Here is a 26,597-nt window from a genome sequence, read left to right as displayed (position 1 = left end):
GCACTGGAGGTGAAGCCTCTGCCTACTACCTGCATGGTTAGTGGTGTCACAAGTAGGTGTAACTGATTCCATGAACTTCCTTACAAGTCCTTGGCTAACAGTGGGAATAGTGCTGGCTTTGAACAACAGTATTGTAATATGGCACCATTGGCATGTCATGGTTTGGATTCTCAAAGAATTCCAAGTCCTTTCATTTCCTCCACTCCCCCCTGGGCCTGGGTATAGCATCTTCCTGCTCTACCTGGACTTTGGCATATGAGGCACACTCTTGGCAGCATGGCTGCCTTGTGTAAAATCTTAGTTGAAATATATTTATTAAATGACCCCTTCCACTAACCCACCTCCCCACCCCCAAGTCTTTGCTGGGGTTAAGTTGTGAGGTCATAGAGAGGTAAACTGTGGCAATTGCATGGGTCACTGGGCTTGTGGATTTCCAGGCCCTCTGTGCCTTGGGACACTCCTGGCTGGACCTGACATTTAAAAGAGAATTCACAATAACCAGAAATAGCTACTCCAAGCACAGCATTTATTGGAAGTGGATGCTGATCTGACATTTTTGAAGAACATTGCATTACTGATATGCCACCAGCATGTCATCCACTTTAAAGCAGCTGAGTGCTGACTACATTCCACGATGTTGTGCATCACATTGCATGCGCCGGCAATTAAAACAGGGAGCCTGAAACTGCACAGACGACAGTTCCCAGACAAATGGATTTAGAGAGCTCTATGTGGCACTCATGGGCTTTCGAGCAGCACAGTGCATCTGCTATACACATTGATTAATAGAGCTGAGCAGATAAGGCCTGCATTAATGGATAACGTGTTACTATACTACTCTGATGTTTATGTTATAAATGTCAGTGCTGTTCATCTAGCAATGGCTTTCTATCATGGGCCTGCTGTATATCCTCAAATCATTCTGAAATGAGGATCAAATATTTCAAGTTTTTAAAAACCAATACCTTTAATCCTCTCACTATGACATCAACTATGCTTGCGATTTCAGCCAGTGCATCATTATGGACGTCTAGAATATAGTCCAGCACTCTAAGGTGTCGACCCAATTTACTACACATTCTCTACATATAATGTTTAATTTTATGGCTCATTTCATAAACAAAGGCTAGTCATCCATCAGGATGGATAAATGTGGGTAAATGGACATATTACTGATGCTGGCTGGAATGAACAAAGTGGAAAGCACAAAGAAAGAAAATAAAAAGGGAAAAAGCAGTGCTTCTGTTTTTTGATTGCTGGATGTGAAAACATTACTTGATATATAAAGAAAGGGAGAACAATAGATAAAATCTCAATTTGTTTTTTTATAAGTATTTTTGAGCTACAGAACAATGCCACACATACAAAACTGCAAGAGCCAACTCAAAACGACACACAAGATACAGATAGTATCAAGGATATAGTCACACAGGTTGACACTGATACAAGGATGAAGATGGGAAGATGGAAAGACTTTCAGACAGCTAGCCATAGGTGAAAACACAAGCAAAACACATATACAATCATAAACAGAATTTATGCATGCTTGCATGCAAATACATTTACTTTGTGCAGTCTTTCTTTTACAACTACATATATTCTTCTTGTTAGTTTCCATTTTCTTATTTACTGTTTAATTTTGTTTTGAATAAAATGCATTAAATTCAATATTACACTGGATTGTTCCTTCACTTACTGCTTTTATTTATTTTTCTTATCACAATTATGGGTCAATTTTATGAATGGCATTATTAATGAGCAATTTTAAGCAAATTTCACCAATAATCTTAAAATCAAATTTCAACAACAATTCCACAATAGTAAATCCCTATTACCTAGTAAACACCTAGTAAATCCCTGAGAGTTCCTGAACTATTGGAACAAAAGGTGAAAGAATTAATGATCTTTGAGATATGGTTATTAATAGGCCAATTTGTATTCCTAATTATAACTCCCCGTTGGCTTGTGAAAAAGCAGCAGATTAAATACAACAATATTATCACAGGATACTAATAAAGATTTTTTTTAAGTTTAAGGGGATAACCTGAGCTGGGCAAAACATATTAGATGCAGTCGTTCAAATCCTGCAATAGCGAATGCTGCTGGCATAATTTCAATAACAAAGCAAAAGCTGGAACATTATGTTATTCTTTTCAGTTTTTTTAGCTGGGCAATTATAACAAATGATGCATGCTCTCCTGGACAATGAATGAGAAATGCACAAGTGAATTGGAGGTGATTTAGGGTGACAAAGGTGGGCTGTTGTGTGAGAAACTAAATGCACATTTTGAGGAGGAAAATGGCTCCGTTTTACAAAAGCTTCAATGTCTAAATTCTCGACTGAACATTTGCAGTTACTGACTGAGCACTTCATTGCAACAATAATTGGTTGCCATAGCCCGTAAGTGGGTGGATATTATGCAATTTCCCAGAGCTTCTCAGAACTGTGTTAATGAAGGTGTTGAGAGGTTTGCTGCTTTATTATGAAAGACAACACAATTTGCATAATCACCTTACCCAGAAGCTAAATCCAGCCCCCAGTTTCATTAGTGCTCACAAATGCAGGAGAGTTATTACCCAAAGTACAGCTTCTTATTTTGAGACTGTGCATCCTCTTTCTAGTCTGATTTAATGAGGGCCTGTAAACAATCTGAACTCTTGATGAAAGGATTATTGTTTATTTATGCTGGTTGCTACAATTTGTAACAGCCCAAAATCTAGCAATCTATCATGAGGTAATTTATTTATAGACCTCAATGACGGTTTGCTAGATTGTTTTTATGCCAAATTTCCGTTCATACTTGCACTGATTTCTGGGTTTTTATTTTGAAGTTAGCTGACAACCCAGAAATGGAATGTCTCAGAACCAGCCAAGACTTTCCTCTACAGTCCAGGATATGCAGATGAACGTTGCAGGAGTTCCTCGACCTCTTAAGACTGTTGGTCTATCTTTCAAATCGCAGTTCATCGCTGCGTGACTTTTGAAACAACAATGTGCGGTGTCCGTCAGTTCATCAGATACCTTCCTTGACTGATGAAGAAAGTATTTTTATTTTGGCTTTCTCCATCCTTAACGTCATGAATTTTCTTAATTTAGAAATTTGTTTGATATTTAAAATTAGTTTAAAATCCCTCTCTGCAACTTGTTGCTTTTTCCTATCCACATTCACACTAACAACCTGGCTGATAATGCTCAAATCTAATTAATGCAATCTGATGAATGTGCCCAAATTTTGCAACAATCTTGCCTTGCAGCCAGAGTCACACCATCTGAAATCTGGAATACATGCTACCACATTTTAGTGGAGTGCACAATTAGAATTCGCTGGAAAGGAAAATATCAGTGACAATGTGATTTCCACAAGGTCTGATTTTCTTTCCAAGTCCTCCTTATTGACAGATGACAGACGCAGTGACATCCGAGGTCAGCCAATACCTACCTGGACCCATCTCTAGGTGACTCATGGAAGCTACAGGCCACTCGTGCAGAAAACTGACTTTTACGAAGCTCATGATACCCATGTTAGTATTAAAGGGCAGATGTTTTAAAAATCATTCACAGGATATTGTTGGTGCTGTCAATGCCAACATTTGTTGCCATCCCTGATTTCTCCAGAGATGAAGGGGCAGTGAAGGGTCAAACATATTGGCTGGTCTAGAGTCACATACAAGCCAGACAGGATAAAAGTGATAGATTGCCTACAGTGAAGGATATTGGTGAACCAGATGGGTTTTAGCGGCAATCTGTATTTTCATAGCTGAAAAACACGATGATGCTGGGGGAACTCAGCAGGCCAGGCAGCATCCACGGAGAAAAGCAGGTGGTCAGCATTTTAGGTCAGGCCCCTTCTTCGGGACTGAGGATAGGAAAAGGGGACGCCCAATATATAGGAGGGAAAAGCAGAGCAGTGATAGGTGGACAAAAGAGGGGAGGCGGGGTGGGCACAAGGTGGTGATAGGTAGATGCAGGTAAGAGATAGTGATAGGCAGGTGTGGGGGAGGAGGGGAGAGCAGATCCACTGGGGGATGGGTCAAAGGTAGGGAGGAAAAAAAGGGTAGAGAAAAGATAGGCTAGGAAAGGGAAGAAAAGCGGCATGGTTGAGGGGTTGTAGGGATTACTTAAAGTGGGAGAGTTTGATGTTCATCTCGTTAGGCTGCAAGGTTCCAAGACGGAAAATGAGGTGCTGTTCCTCCAGTTTGCGCTTGGAATTCTCCTGGCAGTGGAGGAGGCCGAGGACTGACATATCTGTGATGCAGTGGGAGGGGGAGCTGAAGTGACTGGCAACAGAGAGATGTAGATCATGGTTATGGACTGAGTGCAGGTGTTCTATGAAATGGTCACCTTGTCTGTGTTTGGTCTCGCCAATGTAGAGGCCACACTTGGAGCACCGAATGCAGTAGATGATATTAAGGGAAGTGCAGGTAAACCTCTGTCTCACATGAAAGGACTGTTTAGGTCCCTGGATGGAGGTGGTGTAGGGGCAAGGGTTGCAACTATGGTGGGGGCAGTGGAAAGTTCCTGGGGTGGGAACGGGATGGGTGGGGAGGGAGGAGTGAACTAGGGAGTCGTGGAGAGAGTGGCCCCTGCGAAAGGCAGAAAGGGTGGGGAGGGGAAGATATGCTTGGTGGTGGGGTCCTGTTGGAGATGGCGGAAGTGGCAGAGAATGATGTGTTGGATATGCAGGCTGGTGGGATGAAATTTGAGGATAAGGGGACCCTATCCTTGTTGGGTCTGCGGAGGGTGGGGGTGAGGGCAGAGGTGCGGGAAATGGCAGAGATATGGGTGCGAGCTCTCTCAACCACAGTCAGGGGGAAGTTAGTAAAGTTGGACATCTAGGATGTCCTGGAGTGGAAAGCCTCATCATGGGAGTAGATGTGGCAGAGGCAGAGAACTCATCATGGGAGCAGCCTGCTTTTCTCCACGGGTGCTGCCTGGCCTGCTGAGTTCCTCTAGCATCATAGAGTTTTTCATCTAGATATTCCAGCATCTGCAGTCCTTTGTTTCTCCTGTATTTTCATAGCTACCATTACCAAGAACAGCATTTGAAAATAATTCCAGAAGTATTTACGTATTTGGATTTCAATTCTCCAGCTGCCACAGCAGAATTTGAACTCACTCTCCTGAATCAATAGTGCAGAGCTCTGACTACCAGTCTTGTAATTATGCTACCACACTTGCCCATGCATGTCTCTGAACACTGGCATCTGGCCATGTGAGTCCACGTCTGATAAGCCCCTTTTAAACTTGTATATGTACCCAGACCTCCCTTGAACTCCCCGCAACCCACCTCCCCTCTACTACCATTCCTACCAGTTGCCTGCTGCACTGGCTGTCCAGGTTGGGACCCTGACAGACCCGTTTTCCAACATCCCCATCCTATAGGTGGAAAGGTATTTGAGTGCATGATGTCTGGGCCTAATGAACCAATGAATTTTGTTATGCTGGAAATCAGATCACATATCTGGTCATTATCAGCTCATTCACTTTCTAGGCAAAAGTCTCTTCACTGGTAGGCTGCTTTGTGTCCCTAGTGTTTGTCAATACCTTGCTGGGTTAACATAAATGAGACAATGCCAAATATTGGATGACATTCAGGCACAGGCACCATCTGTTGCAAATGGTTTGCGTTGCCGGCTATGGTTTTCTAAACCATAATTTATACCAATGGCAAGTAGTACATAGAACAGGGCAACAGTACTCGATGGGTTCCATTTCTGAGTGAATTTGAAATACCAAGCTTCCCTATCAACAGGATCTCAGTACAATCACAATATTTAACTGATTAAACTCCAAATGGGTTGAAAATGTCCAGTGTTTCCCAAGGTGACTTTCTCAAATTTCATGGCCTTTCTGATGAAAATAGTTTCACAGCAATTCTAACTAGTTCACTTCACTCTAATATAAAGCTTGAGGATTCAGCCTGTCACGGCTGTGCCAACTACATTTTACAGCAAAAGGCATTTGCTGTAGTTGGGCAACTGTTGGAGTCTGCTTTAAGTTAACCCTAGTCTCTTTAATAATGATGATGTTCTGCTGCAAATTTGACAGATAATGTTGTAGCGAGGGAAACCCTGCTCTTGGGATGGGAGCAAACAGGGGAATGAACCATACACCTTCAATCAAATTAATGGATTGTGATATCACTAAGGAAGGGCTAATGAAGAATAATTTAGAGCAAGTGGATTCAATGCCAAATCAAAGAGAGAGGGGGTGAAATAAAAACTGGAAAAAAACGATTTTATATTTGTCAAATCTCACAAGAAAGACCTGATGGGAGCTCCTCGCTTGCAATAGTTTAATTTTCAATGTTAGGAAGGTTGATTGGTAGTAATTAAAAAGTCATCACATCATTATGCTTGGTTGATGGAATAAGACTTTCAACTTACTGTGTAGGTTTAATTTGTATCTACTGCACAAATGCAGCAACTTCACAGCTTTTATGCACTTCGACAATGAGCCAGTCGGCAAAACGCACTTTACATGAAACTGAGCATGGTACAGTGCCTCTCAGACACCAACATCTGAATGCTCACACATAAATCTTGCCTGAAGGTGTTGTAGCATTTGTACAGCAGAACCAGTGGATGCGACTAGGCTCACCATCATTTTAACAACAAGTTATAGCCTTTAAGACATGCTAAGATTTTTATGGTGTTATGAATTCATCTTGTGTAGGCATCATTCTAATTGGAGAGGTAAACTTAGACCAGCTGGCTGTTATTGAATTGGTGTTTATTAGTCATTTGAATTGGTCTGAACTGTTCCAGAGATGTGACAATTAACGTTTCTTGCTTTTACACTGAAATGATAAAGCCTTTTGCAGCATTCAAAGCTGCACCAGAATAAGTTGATTCTCTTGATCTCTCAATGCTCCCTTCTTATTAATCTTTTATTAATTTGGGCCAGGCAGTCATAAGAGGACGCATCATGATTAGTCTCCCTGGATCTCAGCTGCTGAATGGGTTTGTTATAAAATACTACCAGAATTGGGGAGTTGACTGTGTTTGATTTCTCAGTAGTTAACTGCAAGAATTTTTACACATCAATATGGCTTTCCAGGAGCTCTGGTCGGAAAGCAACTTTTAATCAATTGGTCTCTGTACCTGAAGAAATGTTTGCCTCTGTAATTTTCTATAGATGATTCTCCAGACTCCCTGAACTTCCTCATTGCTCCATTTGTTTGTCCTTCTCTGTCTCTTGTCTCATTGCATAATCTGTAATCTGACATTGGTCTGAAAACATTTCTGATTGGTGCTTGCTAATGAAAAAAAATGCACAACTGACTCACAACAGAGTCCAAAAGAAAATGAAGTAACCTGAAGGATTTTAAAACTGAAATTGGACATTCTAATTAAGCAAAGTTAATTGTATATTTTGAAAAGTTAAAGAAGTTGTAATCTTAAAATTTAATAAGAAGCCACAAAATTCAATGATTTTGAACGGTATGATAATAAGACCTACATAATTCTGTCATTAAATGAGAAAAGGTGCAAATCTACCCGAAGATTAGAAAGAAATCAAGAGTATACCAGCAGCAGAATTCAATTTTCTCTTTCAAATTATACTAATCAAAGCTGTGGAAGATCAATTAGCAAACTGCTAATCACCACATGTACCAAAGTACAGTGAAAAACTTTTGTTTTGCATGCCATCCTTACAGATCATTTCACAACAACAGTACATTGTGGTAGTACAAGGGAAAAGCAATAACAGAATGCAGAATATAGTGTTAGAGTTACAGAAAAAGTGCAGTGCAAGCTGACAATATGGTGAAAGGCCACGACGAGGTAGATTGTAAGGTCAAGAGTCCTAATTGTCAATCAGTTAACACAATGAGTAGCTGTGCAATATTGAACAGGAAGGTGTCTACTTGATCCCAAATTACTGAGTTAGGGCTGTAGGAGTTGCAGCAATTGTCTTAAAATTTACCATAGGGTAGGAATGTGGAAAACCAGTCAGGTAACCAGTTTAACTATGATACTTAGAAGACTAAATAGTTTAACAATCACTATCAAGGCTCACATGTGAATGGGTATTATTTGGAGTGTCTTTGAAACTGGAGCACAAATACATTTCCACAGTAAGAAAATTACAGAAGAAAATTTAAAAAGCAAAAATAAGTTTTGAGCATCCAACAGCTGCATGTGTGGAGTTATTAATGCAATTATGTTGCCACTAATCAAATTTGAGCTCCGGTTCAATACCAATGTTAGAAATATCCTGCACTGTGTCACACAATCCTGTTGTATTTCCATGTGTGAAAACAATTATAATTTATTAGAAACAAAGAAAACAATCACAACAATTTTCAACTTTACTGATCGAAAGAAACAATAGTGAAAAACAGTATTTCCCAATATCCCTTTGGGAAGACGATATTAAGTTAATCAGATGTATAAAAGATTGTAAAAGCCAAAGTAATAACTCCCCACCCAGAGCTCAGACTCCATTAGTATTCTTCTTAACTGCTCTTCTGTGGAGCCTTTAGGTATCAATTCTAAAACAAAAGTCAACAAATTGTATAAACCACAAACAGCAGCAATTTGTACTCAGAAGGCCGGAGCAAGGTTTTGTTCCAGAACTGGAGAGGTGCTACACAACATTTGTATCCAGCGTGCTATTTAACATAGCGGGTATCATTTTCCCCAGTTAAGTATCAAGGAAACTGATCTTGGGTAGGATGATGAAGTGTATGGAAATTAAAAATGTAATATTAATGGCTTTATAAATAATTTCTTTGACATGAAAATATAATTTTTAATTAATTCAGATTCTTAAAAAGTCTCGTATCCATTTAGGAGAGAAAGTGGTAGAAACTCTCAGCAAGTCAATGAGTAGCTATCGAGAGAGATGGCATGAGTGAAATCAAAGACATGAATATATCAAGGGTGGATTTAATCTGGTGGGAAAGCAAGCATAAAAAGTAGTTGCAATGATCAAGGAGCTCAATAGCTGGGGGGGGGGAAGCGGAGAAAAAAGGCCATTATCAAGGGTGCTGTTAACCTGCACTATTTGACTGATAAACGGTGAAGTAGATTATTTGCCTTTTACAGAACCGGCCCATTTTCATTCCTATTGTCCTGGCTGGTTCCTATGTCCATGCATCCTGCTCACTTTTACAGATTTTACATCCTTTCCTCTCCACCAGTCTAAATGCCAGCTCTTTTAATATTCAGACACTCACATTTCATATGTGTCTTTTATTTCTTCATTCTTTGAACTCCACTTAAACACTCTATGCATCATTGCATTCCTTCTCTTGAGTTAGTTTGCTCATATTTTTGTCTCTCTACTCCCTCTTTTTTTTCTTTTAAAGCCCCTTTAATCTGTGTGATCTCCCTATTTTAGCGAAGAATCCAGATCTGAAGTGAAGACTACTCATTTTCTCTGCAGATGCTGCCTGCACTGCCGAGAGGTCCCAGCATTTCCCAGGAACTGGCTCATGCCCCATGAATGGAGAAGCAGTCAGTTGGGTCCAGAATCTAAAGATCCCATTGAGCAATCAACCTGATTCACCCACACAAGGCTGCCAAGGATTTTTTGGAATACGTGGACCCCTGAAGATATTATTTTTCAGACAGCCTCCAGCAAGCTGTAGTTCCCAGCTTTTCAAGGTATCTCTTTGAAGTATCAAGGGCAGGTTTGCTGTAAAGCAGTGTAAAATGAGCACAAACACCTCTTCCTGCCTAATCTGCAGGTTAAAACTGGGTTTGTTCCCACAGCAGGTTATGGCCCAGTAGGAACCACTGAGAGGACCTGAGGCTGATTTTGAGGGAACAAAAACCAGAGATATCAGCTTTCAAGATTCTTTCAGCTTTGTCACTACCCTAAGCACAGAAAAAGAAACAAATGTTTCCTCAGGGTTATCAGGTAGGGGAATGGAATTATTTGGGATAGCTCTTTCAAAGGACCCAGATTAGGCATAATGAGACAAGCAGTACTCTCATGTTGTAGGATTCCATGACAATCAAATTCTAATCATTAAATTTCAGCAAGGGACATTAGGAGAGGCAGTATAAACTAGAGGACAATATTCTAAAAGGGACACAGGAACCGGGAGATCTCAGGTCATGTGTGCATTGTTGCCTGTTGTATGTGGCAGTGCAGACTGACAATGTGTTTAACAGCATATGGATTCTGGGCTTTACAAATATAGGCACAGAGTATAAGAGCAAGGGAGTCATGATGAGCCTTCATAAAACACCAGGTCACCACAACTAGAGCATTGTGTCCAGTTCTGCGTGCCACACTTTAAGGATATGAAGACCTCTGAGGATGGAGAAGAGAGTTATTAAAATGATTCCAGGGATGACTTTAGATACACTGTTAGATTAGAGAAGCTGGGGTGGTTAGTCCTCAGATAGAAAAGGTGGATCTGATAGAGATATTTGAAATTATGAAAGATCTGGACAAACTAATAGAGAGAAACTGTTCCGATGAATGGAGGCTTTCCAGTTATGCAAGGAAATAATGTCTGGTGAGGCTGGAATCTCTCTTCTAAAACCCATAAGAACATAGTAGACAGTGGACTTCCAGCTCAGAATGTGCATGCTGGCTGTCAAATAGGATCATTTGGCATCTATTTCACACATGTAAGACGTGCAGTTTCATCAGATTTTGAGGTCTCTATGTTCTGTTGGAAGTTCTCCCACAAGAATTCTTTTAGTAGTTTCTTCTGTATTCATATACATGTTAAATCTGAGAAGGATTCTGAAGAAAGAGCCCATCAACCCCCCCCCCAAAAAATCCTTTTTGGCACCAAAGTAATTTTTAAGAAAGCATACTGAATGTTAAAGAGGACTTGAAATTATCTGAGGCAGCCCTCAGATTTCCTAATAAATAATTCGCGAGAAGGAGTTAAGGAACAAATCTGACATGCTGGTGATTCTGACAAATGACTCAAAGCTGAACTTTCATTACTACTGACGCACAGGGACTGTAATTGCTGCTGGGATGCAATAGCAAGAACATTACTGGCCACAAGCACCATTCGATTCTTCTCACAAGAAATCTGAATAATGCTAACTCTCATCTCAAGGGACAGTGACATTTAGGATGAGAAGGTGATGGAGACGGAAAGAAAGAGATAAAGTTTAAACTATGAACTTAGGGAAAGGGAGAGAGACCATAACTGATAATCAGCAATGAAATTCTATGTCTTTTAGAGCTGATAAAGAAGCTTCATCAATGTAGCACGAGGAGGGAGGCTGCAGGGCATCTACTGATACCACAAAACTGTCTGTGAACTAAACAGTGATATCACTGTGATGGAGAGGTGGTTTGAGGCAAACCATACTTTATTGGAAAGTGAATGCAAGAGTTTTCAAAATATCAACAAACAAAATTTGATGGCTTAGGAGCTTTCCCAATGAGTCATGCTGAGTTAGTTGATCAGAATTAGTGTCGAGGTGGGGATTCTATCTGACATCGCTGGCTCAGTTATTCTCGACTTTTGACTCAAAAGGTTGTGGAGTTAAGCCTTAGGCTGATGTTGTAGTGCAGTAGTGAGGGAGTGCTGTATTGTCAAAGTCATTGCCTTTTGGATCAGACATGATACTGAGGTCATGCATACTCTTTAGGTGGATGATAAAGATCCCATGGAAGAGCAGATAAATTATTTCCAGTGCCTTGGCCAACATTTATCTGTCAATAACTGAAAATAAAGCAAATCTTCATTGCAATTTTGCAAGCGTGGTGGTTGAAAATTGACTGCCAAGGTTTCTACCTTAAATAATGACAATAGTTCAAAAGTGCCTCAGCATCCAGATTCTACTGGAAAAATAAGATCATGCAACATTCACTACGAAGCACATGCTTAATAGTCCCTGGGCAAGATACCCAATGCCTGTGAAACTATCTCAGTAAGTAATTGATACCTCCTAGAGAGAAAAAGGGGTTAAAAATGACAATAAAACACCATCTACTTAAAATATCTTTTGCCAAGCATGTATGTGAAAAGTAATTGGAGCATAATGCAGAGCTCTGTGCTATTAAAAGTTTATAATAATAACCAGAAAATGTGCAGCCTAAAGTAATAGAAATTGTTGGCTTTTACATTAGACAATCCAAATATTGTCAACTAACTAACATTCTGGGCTTCAGAATGTTAGCAAAGCAGGAGACAGATTGTTTAGAAACTTAAATAGCTTGTACTGTACAACAAATTTAAAAACTGGCAGGGTGCCTGAAGGACAAGACTGTAGACAAATTGATGTATTTAACCAAGGCACATAAGTAGCTGTCTAACAGAATGAGAAGGTCAGGCACTTACCTGGAGGTTTAACCTTCACCTCCAGAATATTTGAAGATTTACTGGTTTTCATCACCCACTGGTCCATTTGATTTTGATGCCACAGTTCTGCAATGCATTCATATTTCCCTGCCTCCAAATTACTGGCTTTAGAGACTGCCAGACGAACGTTGTTGGATGACGTTTTTATTATCATTGTTTTACTTTTAAAATTTGTTGCCTTATCTCCCCATGTAATAGATGTGTCACGTGCAAAAGTGATTATATCATAGCTGTTGGTTGATTCATTAGGCTGGAATTTCCACTTTACAGATACTGACACTTGAGGGGGATAGTTGGGCTTGATGAAACACTGGAGTTCAAACGTGTTGTTGTAGGTCACCAATGGTGTTCGTGTTATTGCAGTAACGCTGAAGCCGGTTTCTGTGAAGTCATCAAAAAAAAGGTGTTTGTGTCAACTTCCATAATACTAAAATCAAAATAGTCTGGGGTAAGAAATTCAACTTTGGTCATCAATGCTAGCCCATCAGAGTACTGGCTACTGATTGTACTCATTTCTACACCCTTGGGTCAAAAGAAATTAATGTGAAGATGAATAGACTGACAGAAAACACTTTTGCGAGTGTTTAGTGCTGGAGACCAAAGGAGCATTTCTCTCTTTTCACACCACAAAACAACAGCAAGATCCCCAACACCACTCACCCTCATCTTCCTTTCCTGAAGGCATCCATATGTACAATATCTTGGCTGTGTAGTTATTCTTTACATTTAAACCTGGCCAGAATATTATCTGACTATGGGTAGTTCTCAGCCCGGCCTAGTTACATTTTAAATCGCCATGTCTTAAACAGACTTATCCTTCTTCAGGTACGTTACCTTGGGGCCACCGCAGAGATCATACTTACCCTCTTTCCTTATTCTCACTACCGTACTTCCCGCACATCCCTACCTGCCACCAGCAACCTCAAGGAGAATTCCCATTTGGTTCTGAAACAACTGATAAGCATGAGTTGGGCAAAATAAACACCAGGAGCTCCCCATACTGACTTCTTTTATTAATTATTGTTGGCCAATATTTCTTGTTGGGTTTTTATGCCACAAAAGGGATGCATATTTGTGGTAAACTATGTATTAATCCTTGAAATGTTAGTCACTGCATGTTTGTCATCATCCCTTGTAATGTAGCTTTCCCAATCTCCATAGGCAGCTCTGTAAACGTCATAGTTTGCTTTGATTAGATTTCAGATTAAACAAAATCACTTTCAATCTTTTTATAAAATGCTATCATATTATGGCTTCTCTTTTCTAAAGGCAGCTTAACTGCATAATTATCAATTAACCCATTCTCCATTTTTTGCCCGATACTAAAAGAGTCTGTTCCCAAGTCAACATACTACATAGAACATTACAGCACAGTACAGGCCCTTCAGCCCGTGATATTGTGCCGACATTTTATCCTGCTCTAAGATCCATCTAACCCTTCCCTCCCACATAGCCCATCATTCTATTATACTGACCTAGAAATTCTAGGTATATCAAACAGTTTAACCTTGTAGATTACAAAGCTCCTTTTGGATAATCAGATACTAACTGGAGGAAAAGACACAGAAAGTTTCCAGTTTTCAGCTTTTTGGTGCAAGCACTTACCAAGGGGAGTAACCACTGCTACTGTGCGAGCAGATTGTTTTCCTATTCGCTGCCAATCTCCAGCTACATTTGTGATCCATTCAGCCACCATACAAATGTACTCTCCATCATCTGATACTGCTGCATTCTGGAGCTGCAGCATGAAAGAACCTGGCCACTGTTTGACCAACCGGAGGTCTCCAGTAGCGCCACGCTTGTGATAGAATGTATTCATAGCTTGGGTCCCATCCTGGTCCATGCTGATGATGTCCCTGGCCTGTCCCCGTTTGTTTATTAACTGCCAGGTGACAGAGAGACGACTGTGGTTCCTGATTAGTGAATGAACGTTGCAGACAAACTTAAGCATGTCACCCTCCAAAACCTTGGTGGTGTTACTGGTAACAGTGACATTCAGACTACTTTCTGTAGAAAACAAAATACTATTAGTACAATTGGTAGTATTGTGGAAAGAGAATTAAGAATGTACGAGCATAAGAAACAACAGCAGGGGCGGGGGCAGGAGCAGGAGATCAAGCCCTATGAACTTTCTCTGCCACTTATTATGATCATGGCTGACCTTTTACCTCGGCATCATTTTCCAGCATTATCTCCATATCCTCTGATTCCCTTAAAATTCAAGAATCTATCAATCTGTGTTTTGATGAGCACAATGAATGACTCTCCATGCCCTCCAGGGTAAGGAATTCCAATGGATTACCAATCACTGAGTGAAGAAATTTTTCCCTATCTCAGTCTTAATACACCCAATTCTGAAACTATGACCAACAGCTGTAGACTCTTCCCTGCATTAAGTCTGTCAAGCCCTTTAAGAACTTTGTGTGTTTCAATGAGATCCCCTCTCATTCTTCTAAACTCTAGAGAACACAGTCTACTCAATCTCTCTAGATTACAGCATTTTCCCATCACTGATGTTAGTCTAACAGGTCAGAAATTCCCCATTTTCTCTCTCCCGCTTCTTAAAGAGTGGGGTCATGATTGCTGCCCTCCAATCCACAGGAACATTTCCATGAATCTATAAAACTTTAGAAGATGATAACCAGAGCATTCACTTTCCCTATAGCAACCTTTTTCAAAACTCTGGGTTATGCCAATACCATGTGAAGAAATACTATTAATTTTGCAAAGTAAGTGAACAGTCAAAAATAATGTTTATATTTTTCAAAATCTAACCAGCTTAATTACTATGCTATTGCTAATCAACATAATATACAAATCATCTCCTCTCATTTTATTTTTGTGTTGATTCTGATTCAAACAGAAGCTGCCTATATCTGGTGCAAAAGTGATGTTAATTCCCTAGGTCCTTGGTAGCTATGATTGGATTAGGCTCATTATGTCGATTTCTGCACATTCAAATTTAAATAAACTGTTCTGAGGATGCTAACTCTTTTTTTTAAAAATTGCCTGTTTTGATTGTGATATGATATAATCTTATTGTAGATTAAACTTGCTTTAAATTTTTAGCCTGAGCTACAGAGTTTGCACCTTTCCTTGCTTGAAGACATGGCATCATGGGTCGGCTATGTTATTTTCAATTCTTATCCAAATGATTAAAAAAATTCCAGTGTTTGCCTTCTGGCAATGCCATCCTGGATTATTTCCTATAAAAGATTAAGCTTCAGACTATAGGAAATGCAGAGTTACCTATGGAAACTGACTTTTGCATTGACCATGAATAACAAACGTTGGAAAGAATATATTAATGTTACAGATGAGTGAACACTTTTGGTTGGTTTCATCTCCCCACAGGGACATTTCACTTTCAATTCCCACTTTTAAGCAGAAAGAGGACACAGGACTGTAGGTTACTATGAGCAATGTTATTCTAGCATGTTCATTCCAAATTCTACTCTCAGAGAGATTATTTTGCAAAAAGGATGGTTGTTGCAATTATCCCACAAAGGGGAAAGTTCAAGCAAGAGTAAATACAACCATAATCCAGTTGTTCCCACACTGTTCTGAATTTAATTTTTTTTAAACTTTGAACGTCACTGTCAATACTAATGATGAATTTGGAAACTGAGTCCAAACGAGCAGCCCCTGAATTGAGGCAGGTGAAACTTCTGGTGGAGGAAGAGGGTGGAGTCTTCAACTCTGCTCTACCGGTAGCCCAGCGCATTACTTTAATGCTGTTCTCTTGATCACTTCATCTCGTGTTGTTGAAACCCACAGTTTGAAGCATACCCAATAAGTGCCTCTAGCTACAAAGTACATTTATCATACTTTTCATTCCTTTACAGAGGATTCATATACCTCCACTTTGAAATCTGACATGAAGACCACATTGTAATGTTGCTTTAGTAAAAACCAAGTTATGATCATTTTTGGGGAAAAAATAAACAAATGGAAATTTATTCACTGGTAGCATTGGCTAGTGATTACCAGTCAACCAGTGTGGTCGGGTTTAATTTGTGCCTGCATGAATACTGCTCTGACAATAGAAATTGTAGGGCAGTTACCAAGTTCTTGTAGACTGAACCATCACTCAGTACAGTCAAAAACATGTCATTCAAAATCAAAAGGGCTTGTAGCAAACATATTTTGGAGTAAGACTGCTGTATGATAGCAAAACTAGAGATATAAACTGTCCCAAAAATACTTTTTTGCTCCTGTGACATCATTATGTTTTATTCCTCTTAGAAGAGTAAATAGGGTCCAAATACTCACTTCATTTTGTTATTAAAATAGGGGTTGAGTCGAGAAACTGGTTCCTTGTAAACAGTTATCAGAGAAAAGAAAAAGCTTATGTAACCATGAGTGACTTTTTGTTTCAAAGAGTTTTCTTGTATACTGATAAGAGTTTTGTCACTTAGCAACACTATCTTCCCACTGCTCGGAGCAACTTAACTCTTTGCTTGGATTGTTTGAATTTAAAATATGAGAACAGTAGCTGCAGAGAAAGACTGCTTCTGACAAACAGCACATGAACTGGAGGCAATGCTGCATCAAATCAGCTTCTTTATCTGCCAAAAGGGGACACAAAATAATTCTGGAGTCCTTCAGCAGTTATTCCTGGCTACTAAAAGATTATATGTTGATAATACTGCAAGGGAGAATTAACATTTTTAGACAGCTACTTACTGACTGGCTGAACAATGATTAAACTTTTACTAGATTTGTTTGTGTCTCTGGCAATGAAATCTCCTGTCACTGTTTTCTCATGCTCAGTGGCCCGACAATGGTATTTGCCGCTATCTTCCAGCTGAACGTGGTAGATTTTCAGCAGATATGTTGTATCAGTTTCTTTTGCAAACCTTACATATCCCAAGCGCTCTCTGATTGTGTAGTCAACATTGACTGTTGGTACAGCATTGCGGCCAATGTTGGCAATTTGTGTACCATTATAAATCCACAATATAGAGAAATATCGGTCCTGTATATTTTGAGCTTCAATAATGCATCTTAATTCCATGCTGTCTCCAGCTGTGAAGACTCTCCTTTCATTCTCCAAATGAACACTGAAGTTCTTATCTGTAACAGAACATGGATAACAATTACTGCTTGGGAATCCTGTGCTGAGGAATCACAACTAAAAGTGAAGCCTAACACCGTTACTTATATCTTCAGTTTCACTTCCAGGCTTCATAACTTTTCCAATTTCCTCTTAAAAATTCTGACTCCTGCTGCCATGAGACGTACTCCACACTGGGTACTCGCTCACCTATGGTGAGGGTCAGCCTGTAGTTTTGCTAAAGGCCCATTAGTTCAATATGTTAACTTTGTTTCTCTTGCCACAGATGCAGTCTGATCTGGTGTGTTTCTACCCTTTTGTGTTTCTATTTCAAATCATCAGCATTTGGAATACTTGCTTTGATTTCCTTCTCAGCAGACATCCTGATTCTGTCTACATCTGGAGACCATCTAAGCATATTAACCAGTGAGAGCACTAAGATATCAAGAGAAATAGGAATCTTCCCTTCACTGGAGTCATAAAGTTGTATAGCACAGGCCCTTTGGCCCTCATGTCCATGCTGACCATCAGGTACCTCACCATACTAATCCCATTTACCAGCACTTGGTCCATAGCTTCCTATGCCTTGGCTCATCCAAATGTTTCTTAAATGCCTGTCTCCACCACCTTCTCAGTTTTTGTCATTTCTCCCCACCTCAAGTTGCTAATTGGGATGCCCACGCTGGTGAATTACACCAGTTGCTTGTAGTTGACAGGGATTAACTAAATTAACCAAATAACCCAAGTGGATATAAGAATGTATGATTGAGTAGCTAAGTATAGGTCTTCCCAAATACCCTGAACCTGCACTTCTGCTGCCAATAGTCTGGATATGTCTGATCTGAGGGCCTGATTAGTATTTGCGTGGGAGAATCTGTAAAACAAGACAGGTTCGGTAGGCTCCACGTGGAGAGGAAACACACATCACCAAGCCTCTCCACTCATGAATCACATATGATGCACAGCATCGAAGAGATGTTGCAATGGTTGCAGCAGCCTTCAATCCAATTTTAACTTAAACGTAAGAAATGGGGGAATGCAGCCGTTTGCCCATTCAATCCTGCTCTGTCATTCTTCAAGATCGTGGATCTTTTAGAGTCAGAGAGTCATACAGCACGGATACAGGCCCTTTGGCCCACTGAGTCTGTGCATACCATCAACTACACACCTACACTAATCCTACATATTCCTAATGTTTTTTTCAATTGTCCCTACATTCCCATCAACTCTTCCCAGATTCTACTACTCACCTACACACTCGGGGCAATTAACAGTGGCCAATCAACCCACCAATCCCGCATGTCTCCGGGGTGTGGGTGGAAGCTGGAACACCCAGGAGAAACCTACATGTCACAGGGAGAACGTGCAAATTCCACAGAGACAACACCCGAGGTCAGGATCGAACCCGGGTCTCTGGCGCTGTGAAGAAGCGACTCTACTAAGTGCTACTGTACTGCCTATCCTACATTTTAACCTCAATGTCATTTTCCTGCATTATCTCCATATCCTGCGATTCCCTGAATATCCAGAAATCTATCAGTTCCTGAGCCTCCACAGCCCTCTGGGATAGAGGATTCCAAAGATTCGTCACCTACTGTGTGAAGAAATTTCTCATCTCAGTCCTAAATGACCTATCCTTTATAGGCTTGACCCTGGTTCTAGATGGCTCCTCAGCCAAATGAAACATTCTCCTTACATCCACTCTATAAAAATTATACAAGTTTCAATGAAATTTCAATGAGATCACCTCTCAATCTTTTAAACTCTCGAGAATACCAGCCTGGTGTACACAGTCCTTCCTCATACAGCACACTCAGCAAGCCAGGAACCACTTTAATGAATTTTTGCTGCAGTCCATCTGTGTCAAGAATCTCCTTTTAGTTTTAGGTAATGAGACCCAAACCGTGCACATGTGCAGTCTCACCAAGCCCTTTATAATTGCAGCAAGACATTTTTACTCCTGTACTCAATACCTCTCAAAATGAAGGCTAACATTCCACTCGACTTCTTAATTGAGTGTTGAATCTAAACGTTGGCTTTCGGTGACTTATGTACAAGGACACTTGAGATCCTTTGAACAACAATATTTTCCAATCTCCCACCATTTATAAAAATACTCTGTTTTTCTGTAATGTGCAGCAAAGTAGATAACTTCACTTTTTTTTCATGTTCTTGAAACATTTGCCATGTTTTTTTGCTCACATTCAGTCTGTCTACTGCCCCTTGAAACCTCTTTAGATCCTCCTCCATACTCATAATCCAGCTTCGTGTTGTCTCAGCAGCAAACTTGGAAAGATGACAGTTGGTCCCCTCAGCCAAATCACTGATAATAGATTAGGAAAAGCTAGGGTCCCAAGCCATAACCACTGTACTACCTCATAATTCACAGCCTGCCAACCTAAGAAAGATTTGTCTATTCCCACTCTCTGCTTTTTGTTCAATAATCCATTCTCAGTGCATGTCAGGACACAACCCCTGACAGTGTTCTAACCTGGCTGAATAACCTCTTAATGAAAGCTGGCTAAAAATCCAAATGCAACACTATGTTGTGACCTCTATTTGGCATCAAAAGTTGACATGGCCTCACTTTCAGAAACAACCAGCGAGAAATAACCAGCCTTTCGTATTCTGGAACTGTGACCACCATTCTTTTAGTGCCACTTTTATATAATTGTGAGCCAGCACCTTCTCCCTCTGCTTATTCAGAGCATGGCGATATTGATTTTGAAACATCCTTTGAAGACAAATCACCATAAAACAATGCCTTACCAGTAGCTTTTATGTTCACAGTTGTTCTGTCACTGCGTTTGGTAGCTATAGTATACCAGGATTTGTCTGGATCTTGGATCCACTCTCTTGCCTCACAGTAGAAATCTCCTTGATCAAATGCCTGGAGTTTGTAGATGGTGAGTTTGAAGGACGTGGCTCCAATCTTGTCCAATCGTACATCACCTGATGCCTGCCTTTGCTTATATGACTCTCCAGGGCGTAGAATGAAATCTCGTGTTAGAGAGATGACCTTGAGACTCTGCTCTCCCTTTTGTAGGTACCATGTGACGGCCACATGCGTGTGATATGGTGTTTGCTCAGATACTTCACAGACCAGTTCCAGCGAATCACCTTCTACTTTATTCAGGGTCTGGGGTACAGATGTTGCACTGAGTGTATCTGGAATAACTAGAAGAGAATACGACAGAAATGATCAATAGGACATACCACAAAAAATCATTTATTAAAAGGGTTGTACAAGGGTGTACAATTGATAGCTCAACTTTGGGCAACACGGTGGCATGGTTGGCAGAAGCTGCTGCCCCACAGTGCTGGAGACCCAGGATCAATCTTGATCTTGGGTGCTGACTGTGTGGAGTTTGCATGTTCTCTCTGTGTTTGCATAGATTTCCTCTGGATGTTCCTATTTCTCCCCACATCCCAAAGGTGTGTGGGTTGGTTGATTAATTGGCCACTGTAGGAGAGTGGGAGAATCTGGGAGGAGTTGAGAATGTGGGGAGGAAAAAAAATGAAAAGGGGATTAGTGTAGATGGGTAGTTGATGGCTTGGGTGGACTCGCCGAGCTGAAGGGCATGTTTCGGTGCTGTATCTTACAGTGACTCAAAGTCACTTGAGTAAAAAGTTACAACATGTTAATGTCATGGGTAGTCTGTTATGACACTCTTTGTAGACTCAGAGAAATGCCCATCTTGTGCAGCTCTTAACTATGCTTAATTCTGAACACTGTTTACAGGACATATTGATCCTTACTGTGGAGATGTTCCCTTTTAATGCGATCCTTTAGGATTAAAGAACAATACAGAGGGCTATGAAAACAAGTGAGAAAGATAAAAGAAAGGACAAGGTAGAATTTTGCATTACCCATGAGGAAGTCAACACCCAGAGCTATTTAGCAGCATCTTGGCTCTCTTCATTTTAAAAAGTGTAAATATTTCAGCATGAATGCTTTGGTCTATCAGCAGATGTATTAACACCTTCTTTAAAATTAAAAGAAGAATTTAAGATCAGTGTATTCAACATTCATGTACCCATGTACCCTGTTGTAATTGTGACACTCAAGATTAAATAAACAAAAGCAAACATCTGCTATACTTCAACAGCATCCTTCCAGAAAATTGTGCTAACCAACTTTGTATTTTTATTTTACACTTAAGATATTAGTTTTTAGTTATTTTAGATTTTTTTTATATGAATGTACAGTACATTCACTACTATAAACAGTACCAATGATTAACAGCACCGGTGATGAGCAAATAGATACAAATTCTTTAGTTTATACAGCTGAGGACACAGGGCCCCGTTCCACAGGATGACAAGGCTTCTGGCTGGCACTACCACAGAATGAGAGCCTAGTTTGAAGTCCTGGAGTCACTTCATTTAAAAAAAATTCCAAAGAAGAATCAGGATGTGAGAATGACCAAAAATAGCCCAGAGCTGGGAGACCATGAAAACCTGGGGCGGAAGAGGAAGTTGCATGGAATGGTGAAGGTGGGCAAAAGAGCAAATCCAAAACAGAATTTCAGAGTCTGGTTAAAAGGGTTAGGATCCCGGAGGGTTGAAAATGGCACCTGCCAGGGGAGGGGAGGGTTTCAAGTTTTACAGACTATGCTGCAGAGATGGGAATAAAGCAAAGAAGGTGTGGATCTTCTTCGGGAGTCATGACTCGCTAATACAGAACCTCATGACACTTGGAAGAAAGCAAAAGTAGCAACTAAAAGCACCACCATGATACCAAGGATGATCAGGACTGATATTGCACAAAGTAGTTTGATAAGTTCAGCAGGGCAGTAAGTGAATGTGACCAATCTCCAGAAGACCACCTTAGCAGCCTGAGGATGGCCTCAGAGAAAATTCATCACATTCTCTGTGTTGAAGTTCAGAATCATTGGGGTTTCGAAGTACACATTTTTCTTCATGCACTAGGTGATTGCCTGTCACAGTCTCCTCCATTTAACATTCCCTTACATCTTGCATCGCACGCTAGCCCTTTGAAGTTCATCTCCAATGTCCAAATATCTAACTACATCCTTTATTTCACTGCCTACTGATAGTCAAATTAGATAGAACATCAAAGAGTGCTGCTGCTATTCACATTTATGAATTATTCTAGCAGGAGGAATTATGTGCCTGTGTCAAAAAGAAACCAGTCACAGGTAGGCATCTCGCAGACATCAAGCCTTGACCCAGTTATAAGAAGAAGCCTTGCTTATCCTGGGAGTAACTCAACTCACAATTAAAACCTGCACCCTGTGAGCTAAAAATTAAGTTTCTGCTGATGAGTTGTTATATTGGAGGTGCTAATTATGGAAAGACAGGAGATCGTGTATAGAACTTGTGACTGAAATATAGCAAAGGTATCAACAAACAACAGCAAAAATCTGGTAAAGCGAAGTTTTAACTTGTTTCTTCAGAATCATAAAGCAAAGAGGGATCAAAGTAGGGAAATGATCTCCAGGCCCTTCCAAAGCTGGCAACAGCTTTTAACTCTTACCAACTGAGAGAAAATGATTTTAGGTTATTTGTAGAGCAGAGGAAATCAACAGGGTGATATTATTGAGTGGACAACAAGGAAATACCACTGCCAAACAAGATCAGCTCAAAGATACTCTGCCAAGAAAAGGAGGATGCTTCTAAAACATCAGGTGCATCTGAGACACATTCAACACTTGACTAGCATGGAAATGAAGCCATGGTCATAAACCATGCACCTTCTGATAGGGCTTCCTGGAGAGAGTGGCATCAGCATAACTTCTACATCTTTGACCCAATGTTCTTTTGCATCCTGAAATAGTAATGAGCAATGAATCCTGAATTATCCAAAGCAGAATCCCTATCGATTTGTAGGATTACGAGGTACAATTGCTGTCAGGATTTAATCAGGATCTTTTTCTCATAGATCATGAGGCATACCTGTGATATGTTGTTAGTTCTGGTTGGAAAGCAAGAGATACATTGGTGGGGAGATTTCCCTCAGGCCTGAGATCTCCAGAAAATCCCCCCAGAACCCATCACATGAATAGGGTCAGAGCAGAATCCAGCTCTGGCTCAACAGGCCCTTACAGAGCCCATCATGTGCTATCTCAGAACTTAACAGCTCCAAGGAAAAGACCACCTTCATCCTACAAGGCACATGATCTTACTGGGAGACCAACATCTTCCAGTTACATATAGGTGTTAAAATAAATCTTGGAGAAGTAGGACATTGAAAAGTTTTGAAAGTGAAAAGGCATTGGAAATATTGTATAACACTGCTCTGTTCCAAACAGAACATACCAGCAATTTTTGAAATGTTGAGAAGGGACCACATGAAAGAGACTTCTACAATGCATCCCAGCATCAGAACCTTTCTATGAACAACCCAATATCTGGTCAATGGACATCCTTGGGACTTATGTGAGCCACATAGTGTCATTTCTTTACCGTAGATTGACATCAAGGGCCATGGAAGGAAAAGTAGAATTTGTCTCTCGTGCTGCATTTCAATAAAAACAATACACTTACAGGGTGAATTGGACCTCTTATTTCAGAAGATAAAAAGGTTGTAGTAAATTCAAAGTAGAATAGGATAAGAAAGTGAAGCAGGTATATAGATGCAGCCATTTGAAATGACAATAGTTTACTTTATAAAATGCATTCACGCATTTCAGATTTAGTCTAATATTTGTAACCTTCATTTACCTAACTTTCTTTTCTCCAGTAGCTCTACAAAAACAGTTCAGCGAATGTAAAAGGAGGCAAATTAACTGTTAACCTCATCCAAAATGAGCCCTTCAAAACACTTCAGACAAGATCTGGCATCCGAAACACAGTTTGTTACGTATCTGACCAGGAAACAGGATGCTACTGAAGGATGCTGAGGCTTGCACCAGCTTAACAGGCAGGGATTCCTTTGTCATTACCCAAGCTTCTGTCAAGTTGATTGTCAAGCACCTGACAAAAGAATCACTGAACAGTCTGGATACAGCCTTCAGCAACATCTTGGCTGAGGATGAGTGCACCAGAATTACCCATGGAGTAAAATGTGGCGAGACCTGTGGTTATCCACTTTGGTTGGAAGAATATTGTTTAAAAGGGGAGAGAGTACAAAATACTGTTGTACAGAGGATATGGATATCCTCGTACATGAATCACAGAAAGTTAGCATGCAGACACAGCTAGTAATTTGGATGGCAAATGGAACATCAATGCAAAAAGCGGGTGGAGTATAAAAGTCTTGGTAAAACAACGCAGCACATTGGCAAGGTTATGCCTAGAATATTTTGAACAGTTTTGGTAGGCTTATTTGAAGAGGGATATACTTGCCTAGCAGGCAATTGAGGGATGAAGGGGTTGACATTTGAAGAAAAACTGAGCAGGTTGGGCCTAATGAATTTCAGCACAACTGCCTCATTATTGCTGATGATTGAATATAAAGATAGAAAGAATTTAATTGGAAATTGTTGAACTAGAAACAATATATAAATGTAGAATAAGTAAAATATACAGGTAAAGCTTTGAAACTTCTTATCCTATTCTGCTTTGAATTTAAAAGTATTATTACAACCTTTTCATCATCTGAAATAAGAAGTCCAATTCACTCTGTAAGTGCATTGCTTTGATTAACCTGTATCCTTAGAGACAAATTCTACCTTTCATTCAAAGTTTTTTTTAAATTCTGCAGGCAGTAAGCAATGTCAAAGTTTTTGTGGATTATAATTGCAAAAGTGTGGAACAGATTCCCATGAAAATAGGCTACCGATGATGGAATCTGGCCACTTATCTGCTGCTGCTTGTCGTATGATTGCCTTTGTTACATTAATGGCCAAGTGATCCATTTTGTTTAAATGGAAGGATCCAAACCCTCCCACTACTTTTCAATGGTTTTCTCAAACTATATCATGTTTAAACTTAGAAAAAGTTAGGAGTGGCACTGTTGATTCTTTGCTTAAATTTGAGGAAGTTTGGAGTCCATTCATTCGATATTTTCAGATGATATAGATCCCTTTTCAATAATCTTTGAATTTAGAGGAGCGGAATTGGCGACATAATAATGCTCTTTGTTCATCGAGAAATATCAGTCCAGTGTTTTTTTCTTCAGAATTTTTTTTGAGTTTGTTTCATTTTATTACTTATAATTTTTTTCGATTTGGGTTTTTTTATATAATAAATCTTTTTCTTTCTCTTTTTGATTTTTTTTTGTAATATATTCATTTACTAAGAAACCGTGGGGCCTAGAATATATTTTTTATTCTTTATGACTATATATGTCATGATTGTCCTCCCGATCTCTTTGTATTACGTGTATAATTACCGATGTTATACGTATTAATCTGTATTAATTTGAAAATTAATAAAAAGATAGAAAAAGAAAGATTTCCATGAAAATAAATTAATCCTGCTTCAAATGAAGAGTGAGATGATTGTTTACTAAAGTAGTAAGAAGAAAGAAGTGGAATAAGTTTAGAAGAGAGAATGTAAACAATGCCAAGTAAATGGTGCATGCTTAATTTGTAACACAGAAAAAATTTTAAAATCAATAACGAGATGCTGGTTAGACTAAAGGCCCAGGCTATTAATGAGTCTTCAATATCAGCAAGAGTTTTAAGAATAATTTGAAGAAGTCCATAAAAATACCAGCCAAAATTACTACATTTTAAAATAAGAAAATTATTACTGGCTTGTTGTTGATTGGTAGCAATCTAAATGGAAACATTGACAAATTATAGCTTTGGGTTCAGTATATGGTTATGTATGGTGTATTTCATGTGAAAGGCCCTCGGGGGTGAAATGGATGGGCAATCTGGCCCTTTCTGAAATAAAACCGTGCACCCAGACTTAGAAAGACAAAGGCAGGAAGAGAAGGGGAACACCACACCCTGCAGGTCCCCCTCCAAGTCACAAATCATCCTTACTTGGAAATATATCGGCACTCTTTCATTTTCATAGGGACTCTATCCAGAACATCATATCCAATAGTATCTTCAGCTCAGGAACTGAGTTTCAAGATGGTGGACGGCCACCACCTTGTCAAGGACAGCAAGTACTGGTTACGTCAGCAACACCCAAATCCTGTGTACGAGGAACAGAAACCATTCAGACATGCAGCACTCCAAGGGATGGTAACCCCTGTATGCTGCAAGTCCAAAGGTCAGCTAAAAGCACGGGCCCAACCTCTGTGGTCCAGCTACTCACTGAGATATCTCACAGAGCCATCAAGGGAACCATTTATTTAAAGGTTACATTGTCTGATAGCTGGCGGA

The 26,597-nt window shown here is 39.9% G+C and overlaps 1 protein-coding gene across 1 annotated transcript in view; it reads right to left on the bottom strand.

The window, feature by feature from the left end:
• LOC127570071 (immunoglobulin superfamily member 3-like) overlaps positions 1 to 26,597 on the bottom strand; it is a 123,463-nt gene that overhangs the window by 19,290 nt on the left and 77,576 nt on the right. Inside the window, exons 3-6 of the mRNA XM_052015328.1 lie at positions 20,119 to 20,526; positions 16,980 to 17,369; positions 13,899 to 14,300; positions 12,273 to 12,674 (exon numbers count right to left, since the gene is read on the bottom strand). Coding sequence (XP_051871288.1) covers positions 12,273 to 12,674; positions 13,899 to 14,300; positions 16,980 to 17,369; positions 20,119 to 20,526 — 1,602 coding nt within the window. The remainder of the gene's footprint in view (positions 1 to 12,272; positions 12,675 to 13,898; positions 14,301 to 16,979; positions 17,370 to 20,118; positions 20,527 to 26,597) is intronic.

Source organism: Pristis pectinata, chromosome 4 (genome assembly GCF_009764475.1).
Source record: "Pristis pectinata isolate sPriPec2 chromosome 4, sPriPec2.1.pri, whole genome shotgun sequence".
In the NCBI taxonomy this organism is placed as follows: Eukaryota; Metazoa; Chordata; class Chondrichthyes; order Rhinopristiformes; family Pristidae; genus Pristis; species Pristis pectinata.
This window is presented reverse-complemented; position numbering and strand designations above follow the sequence as displayed.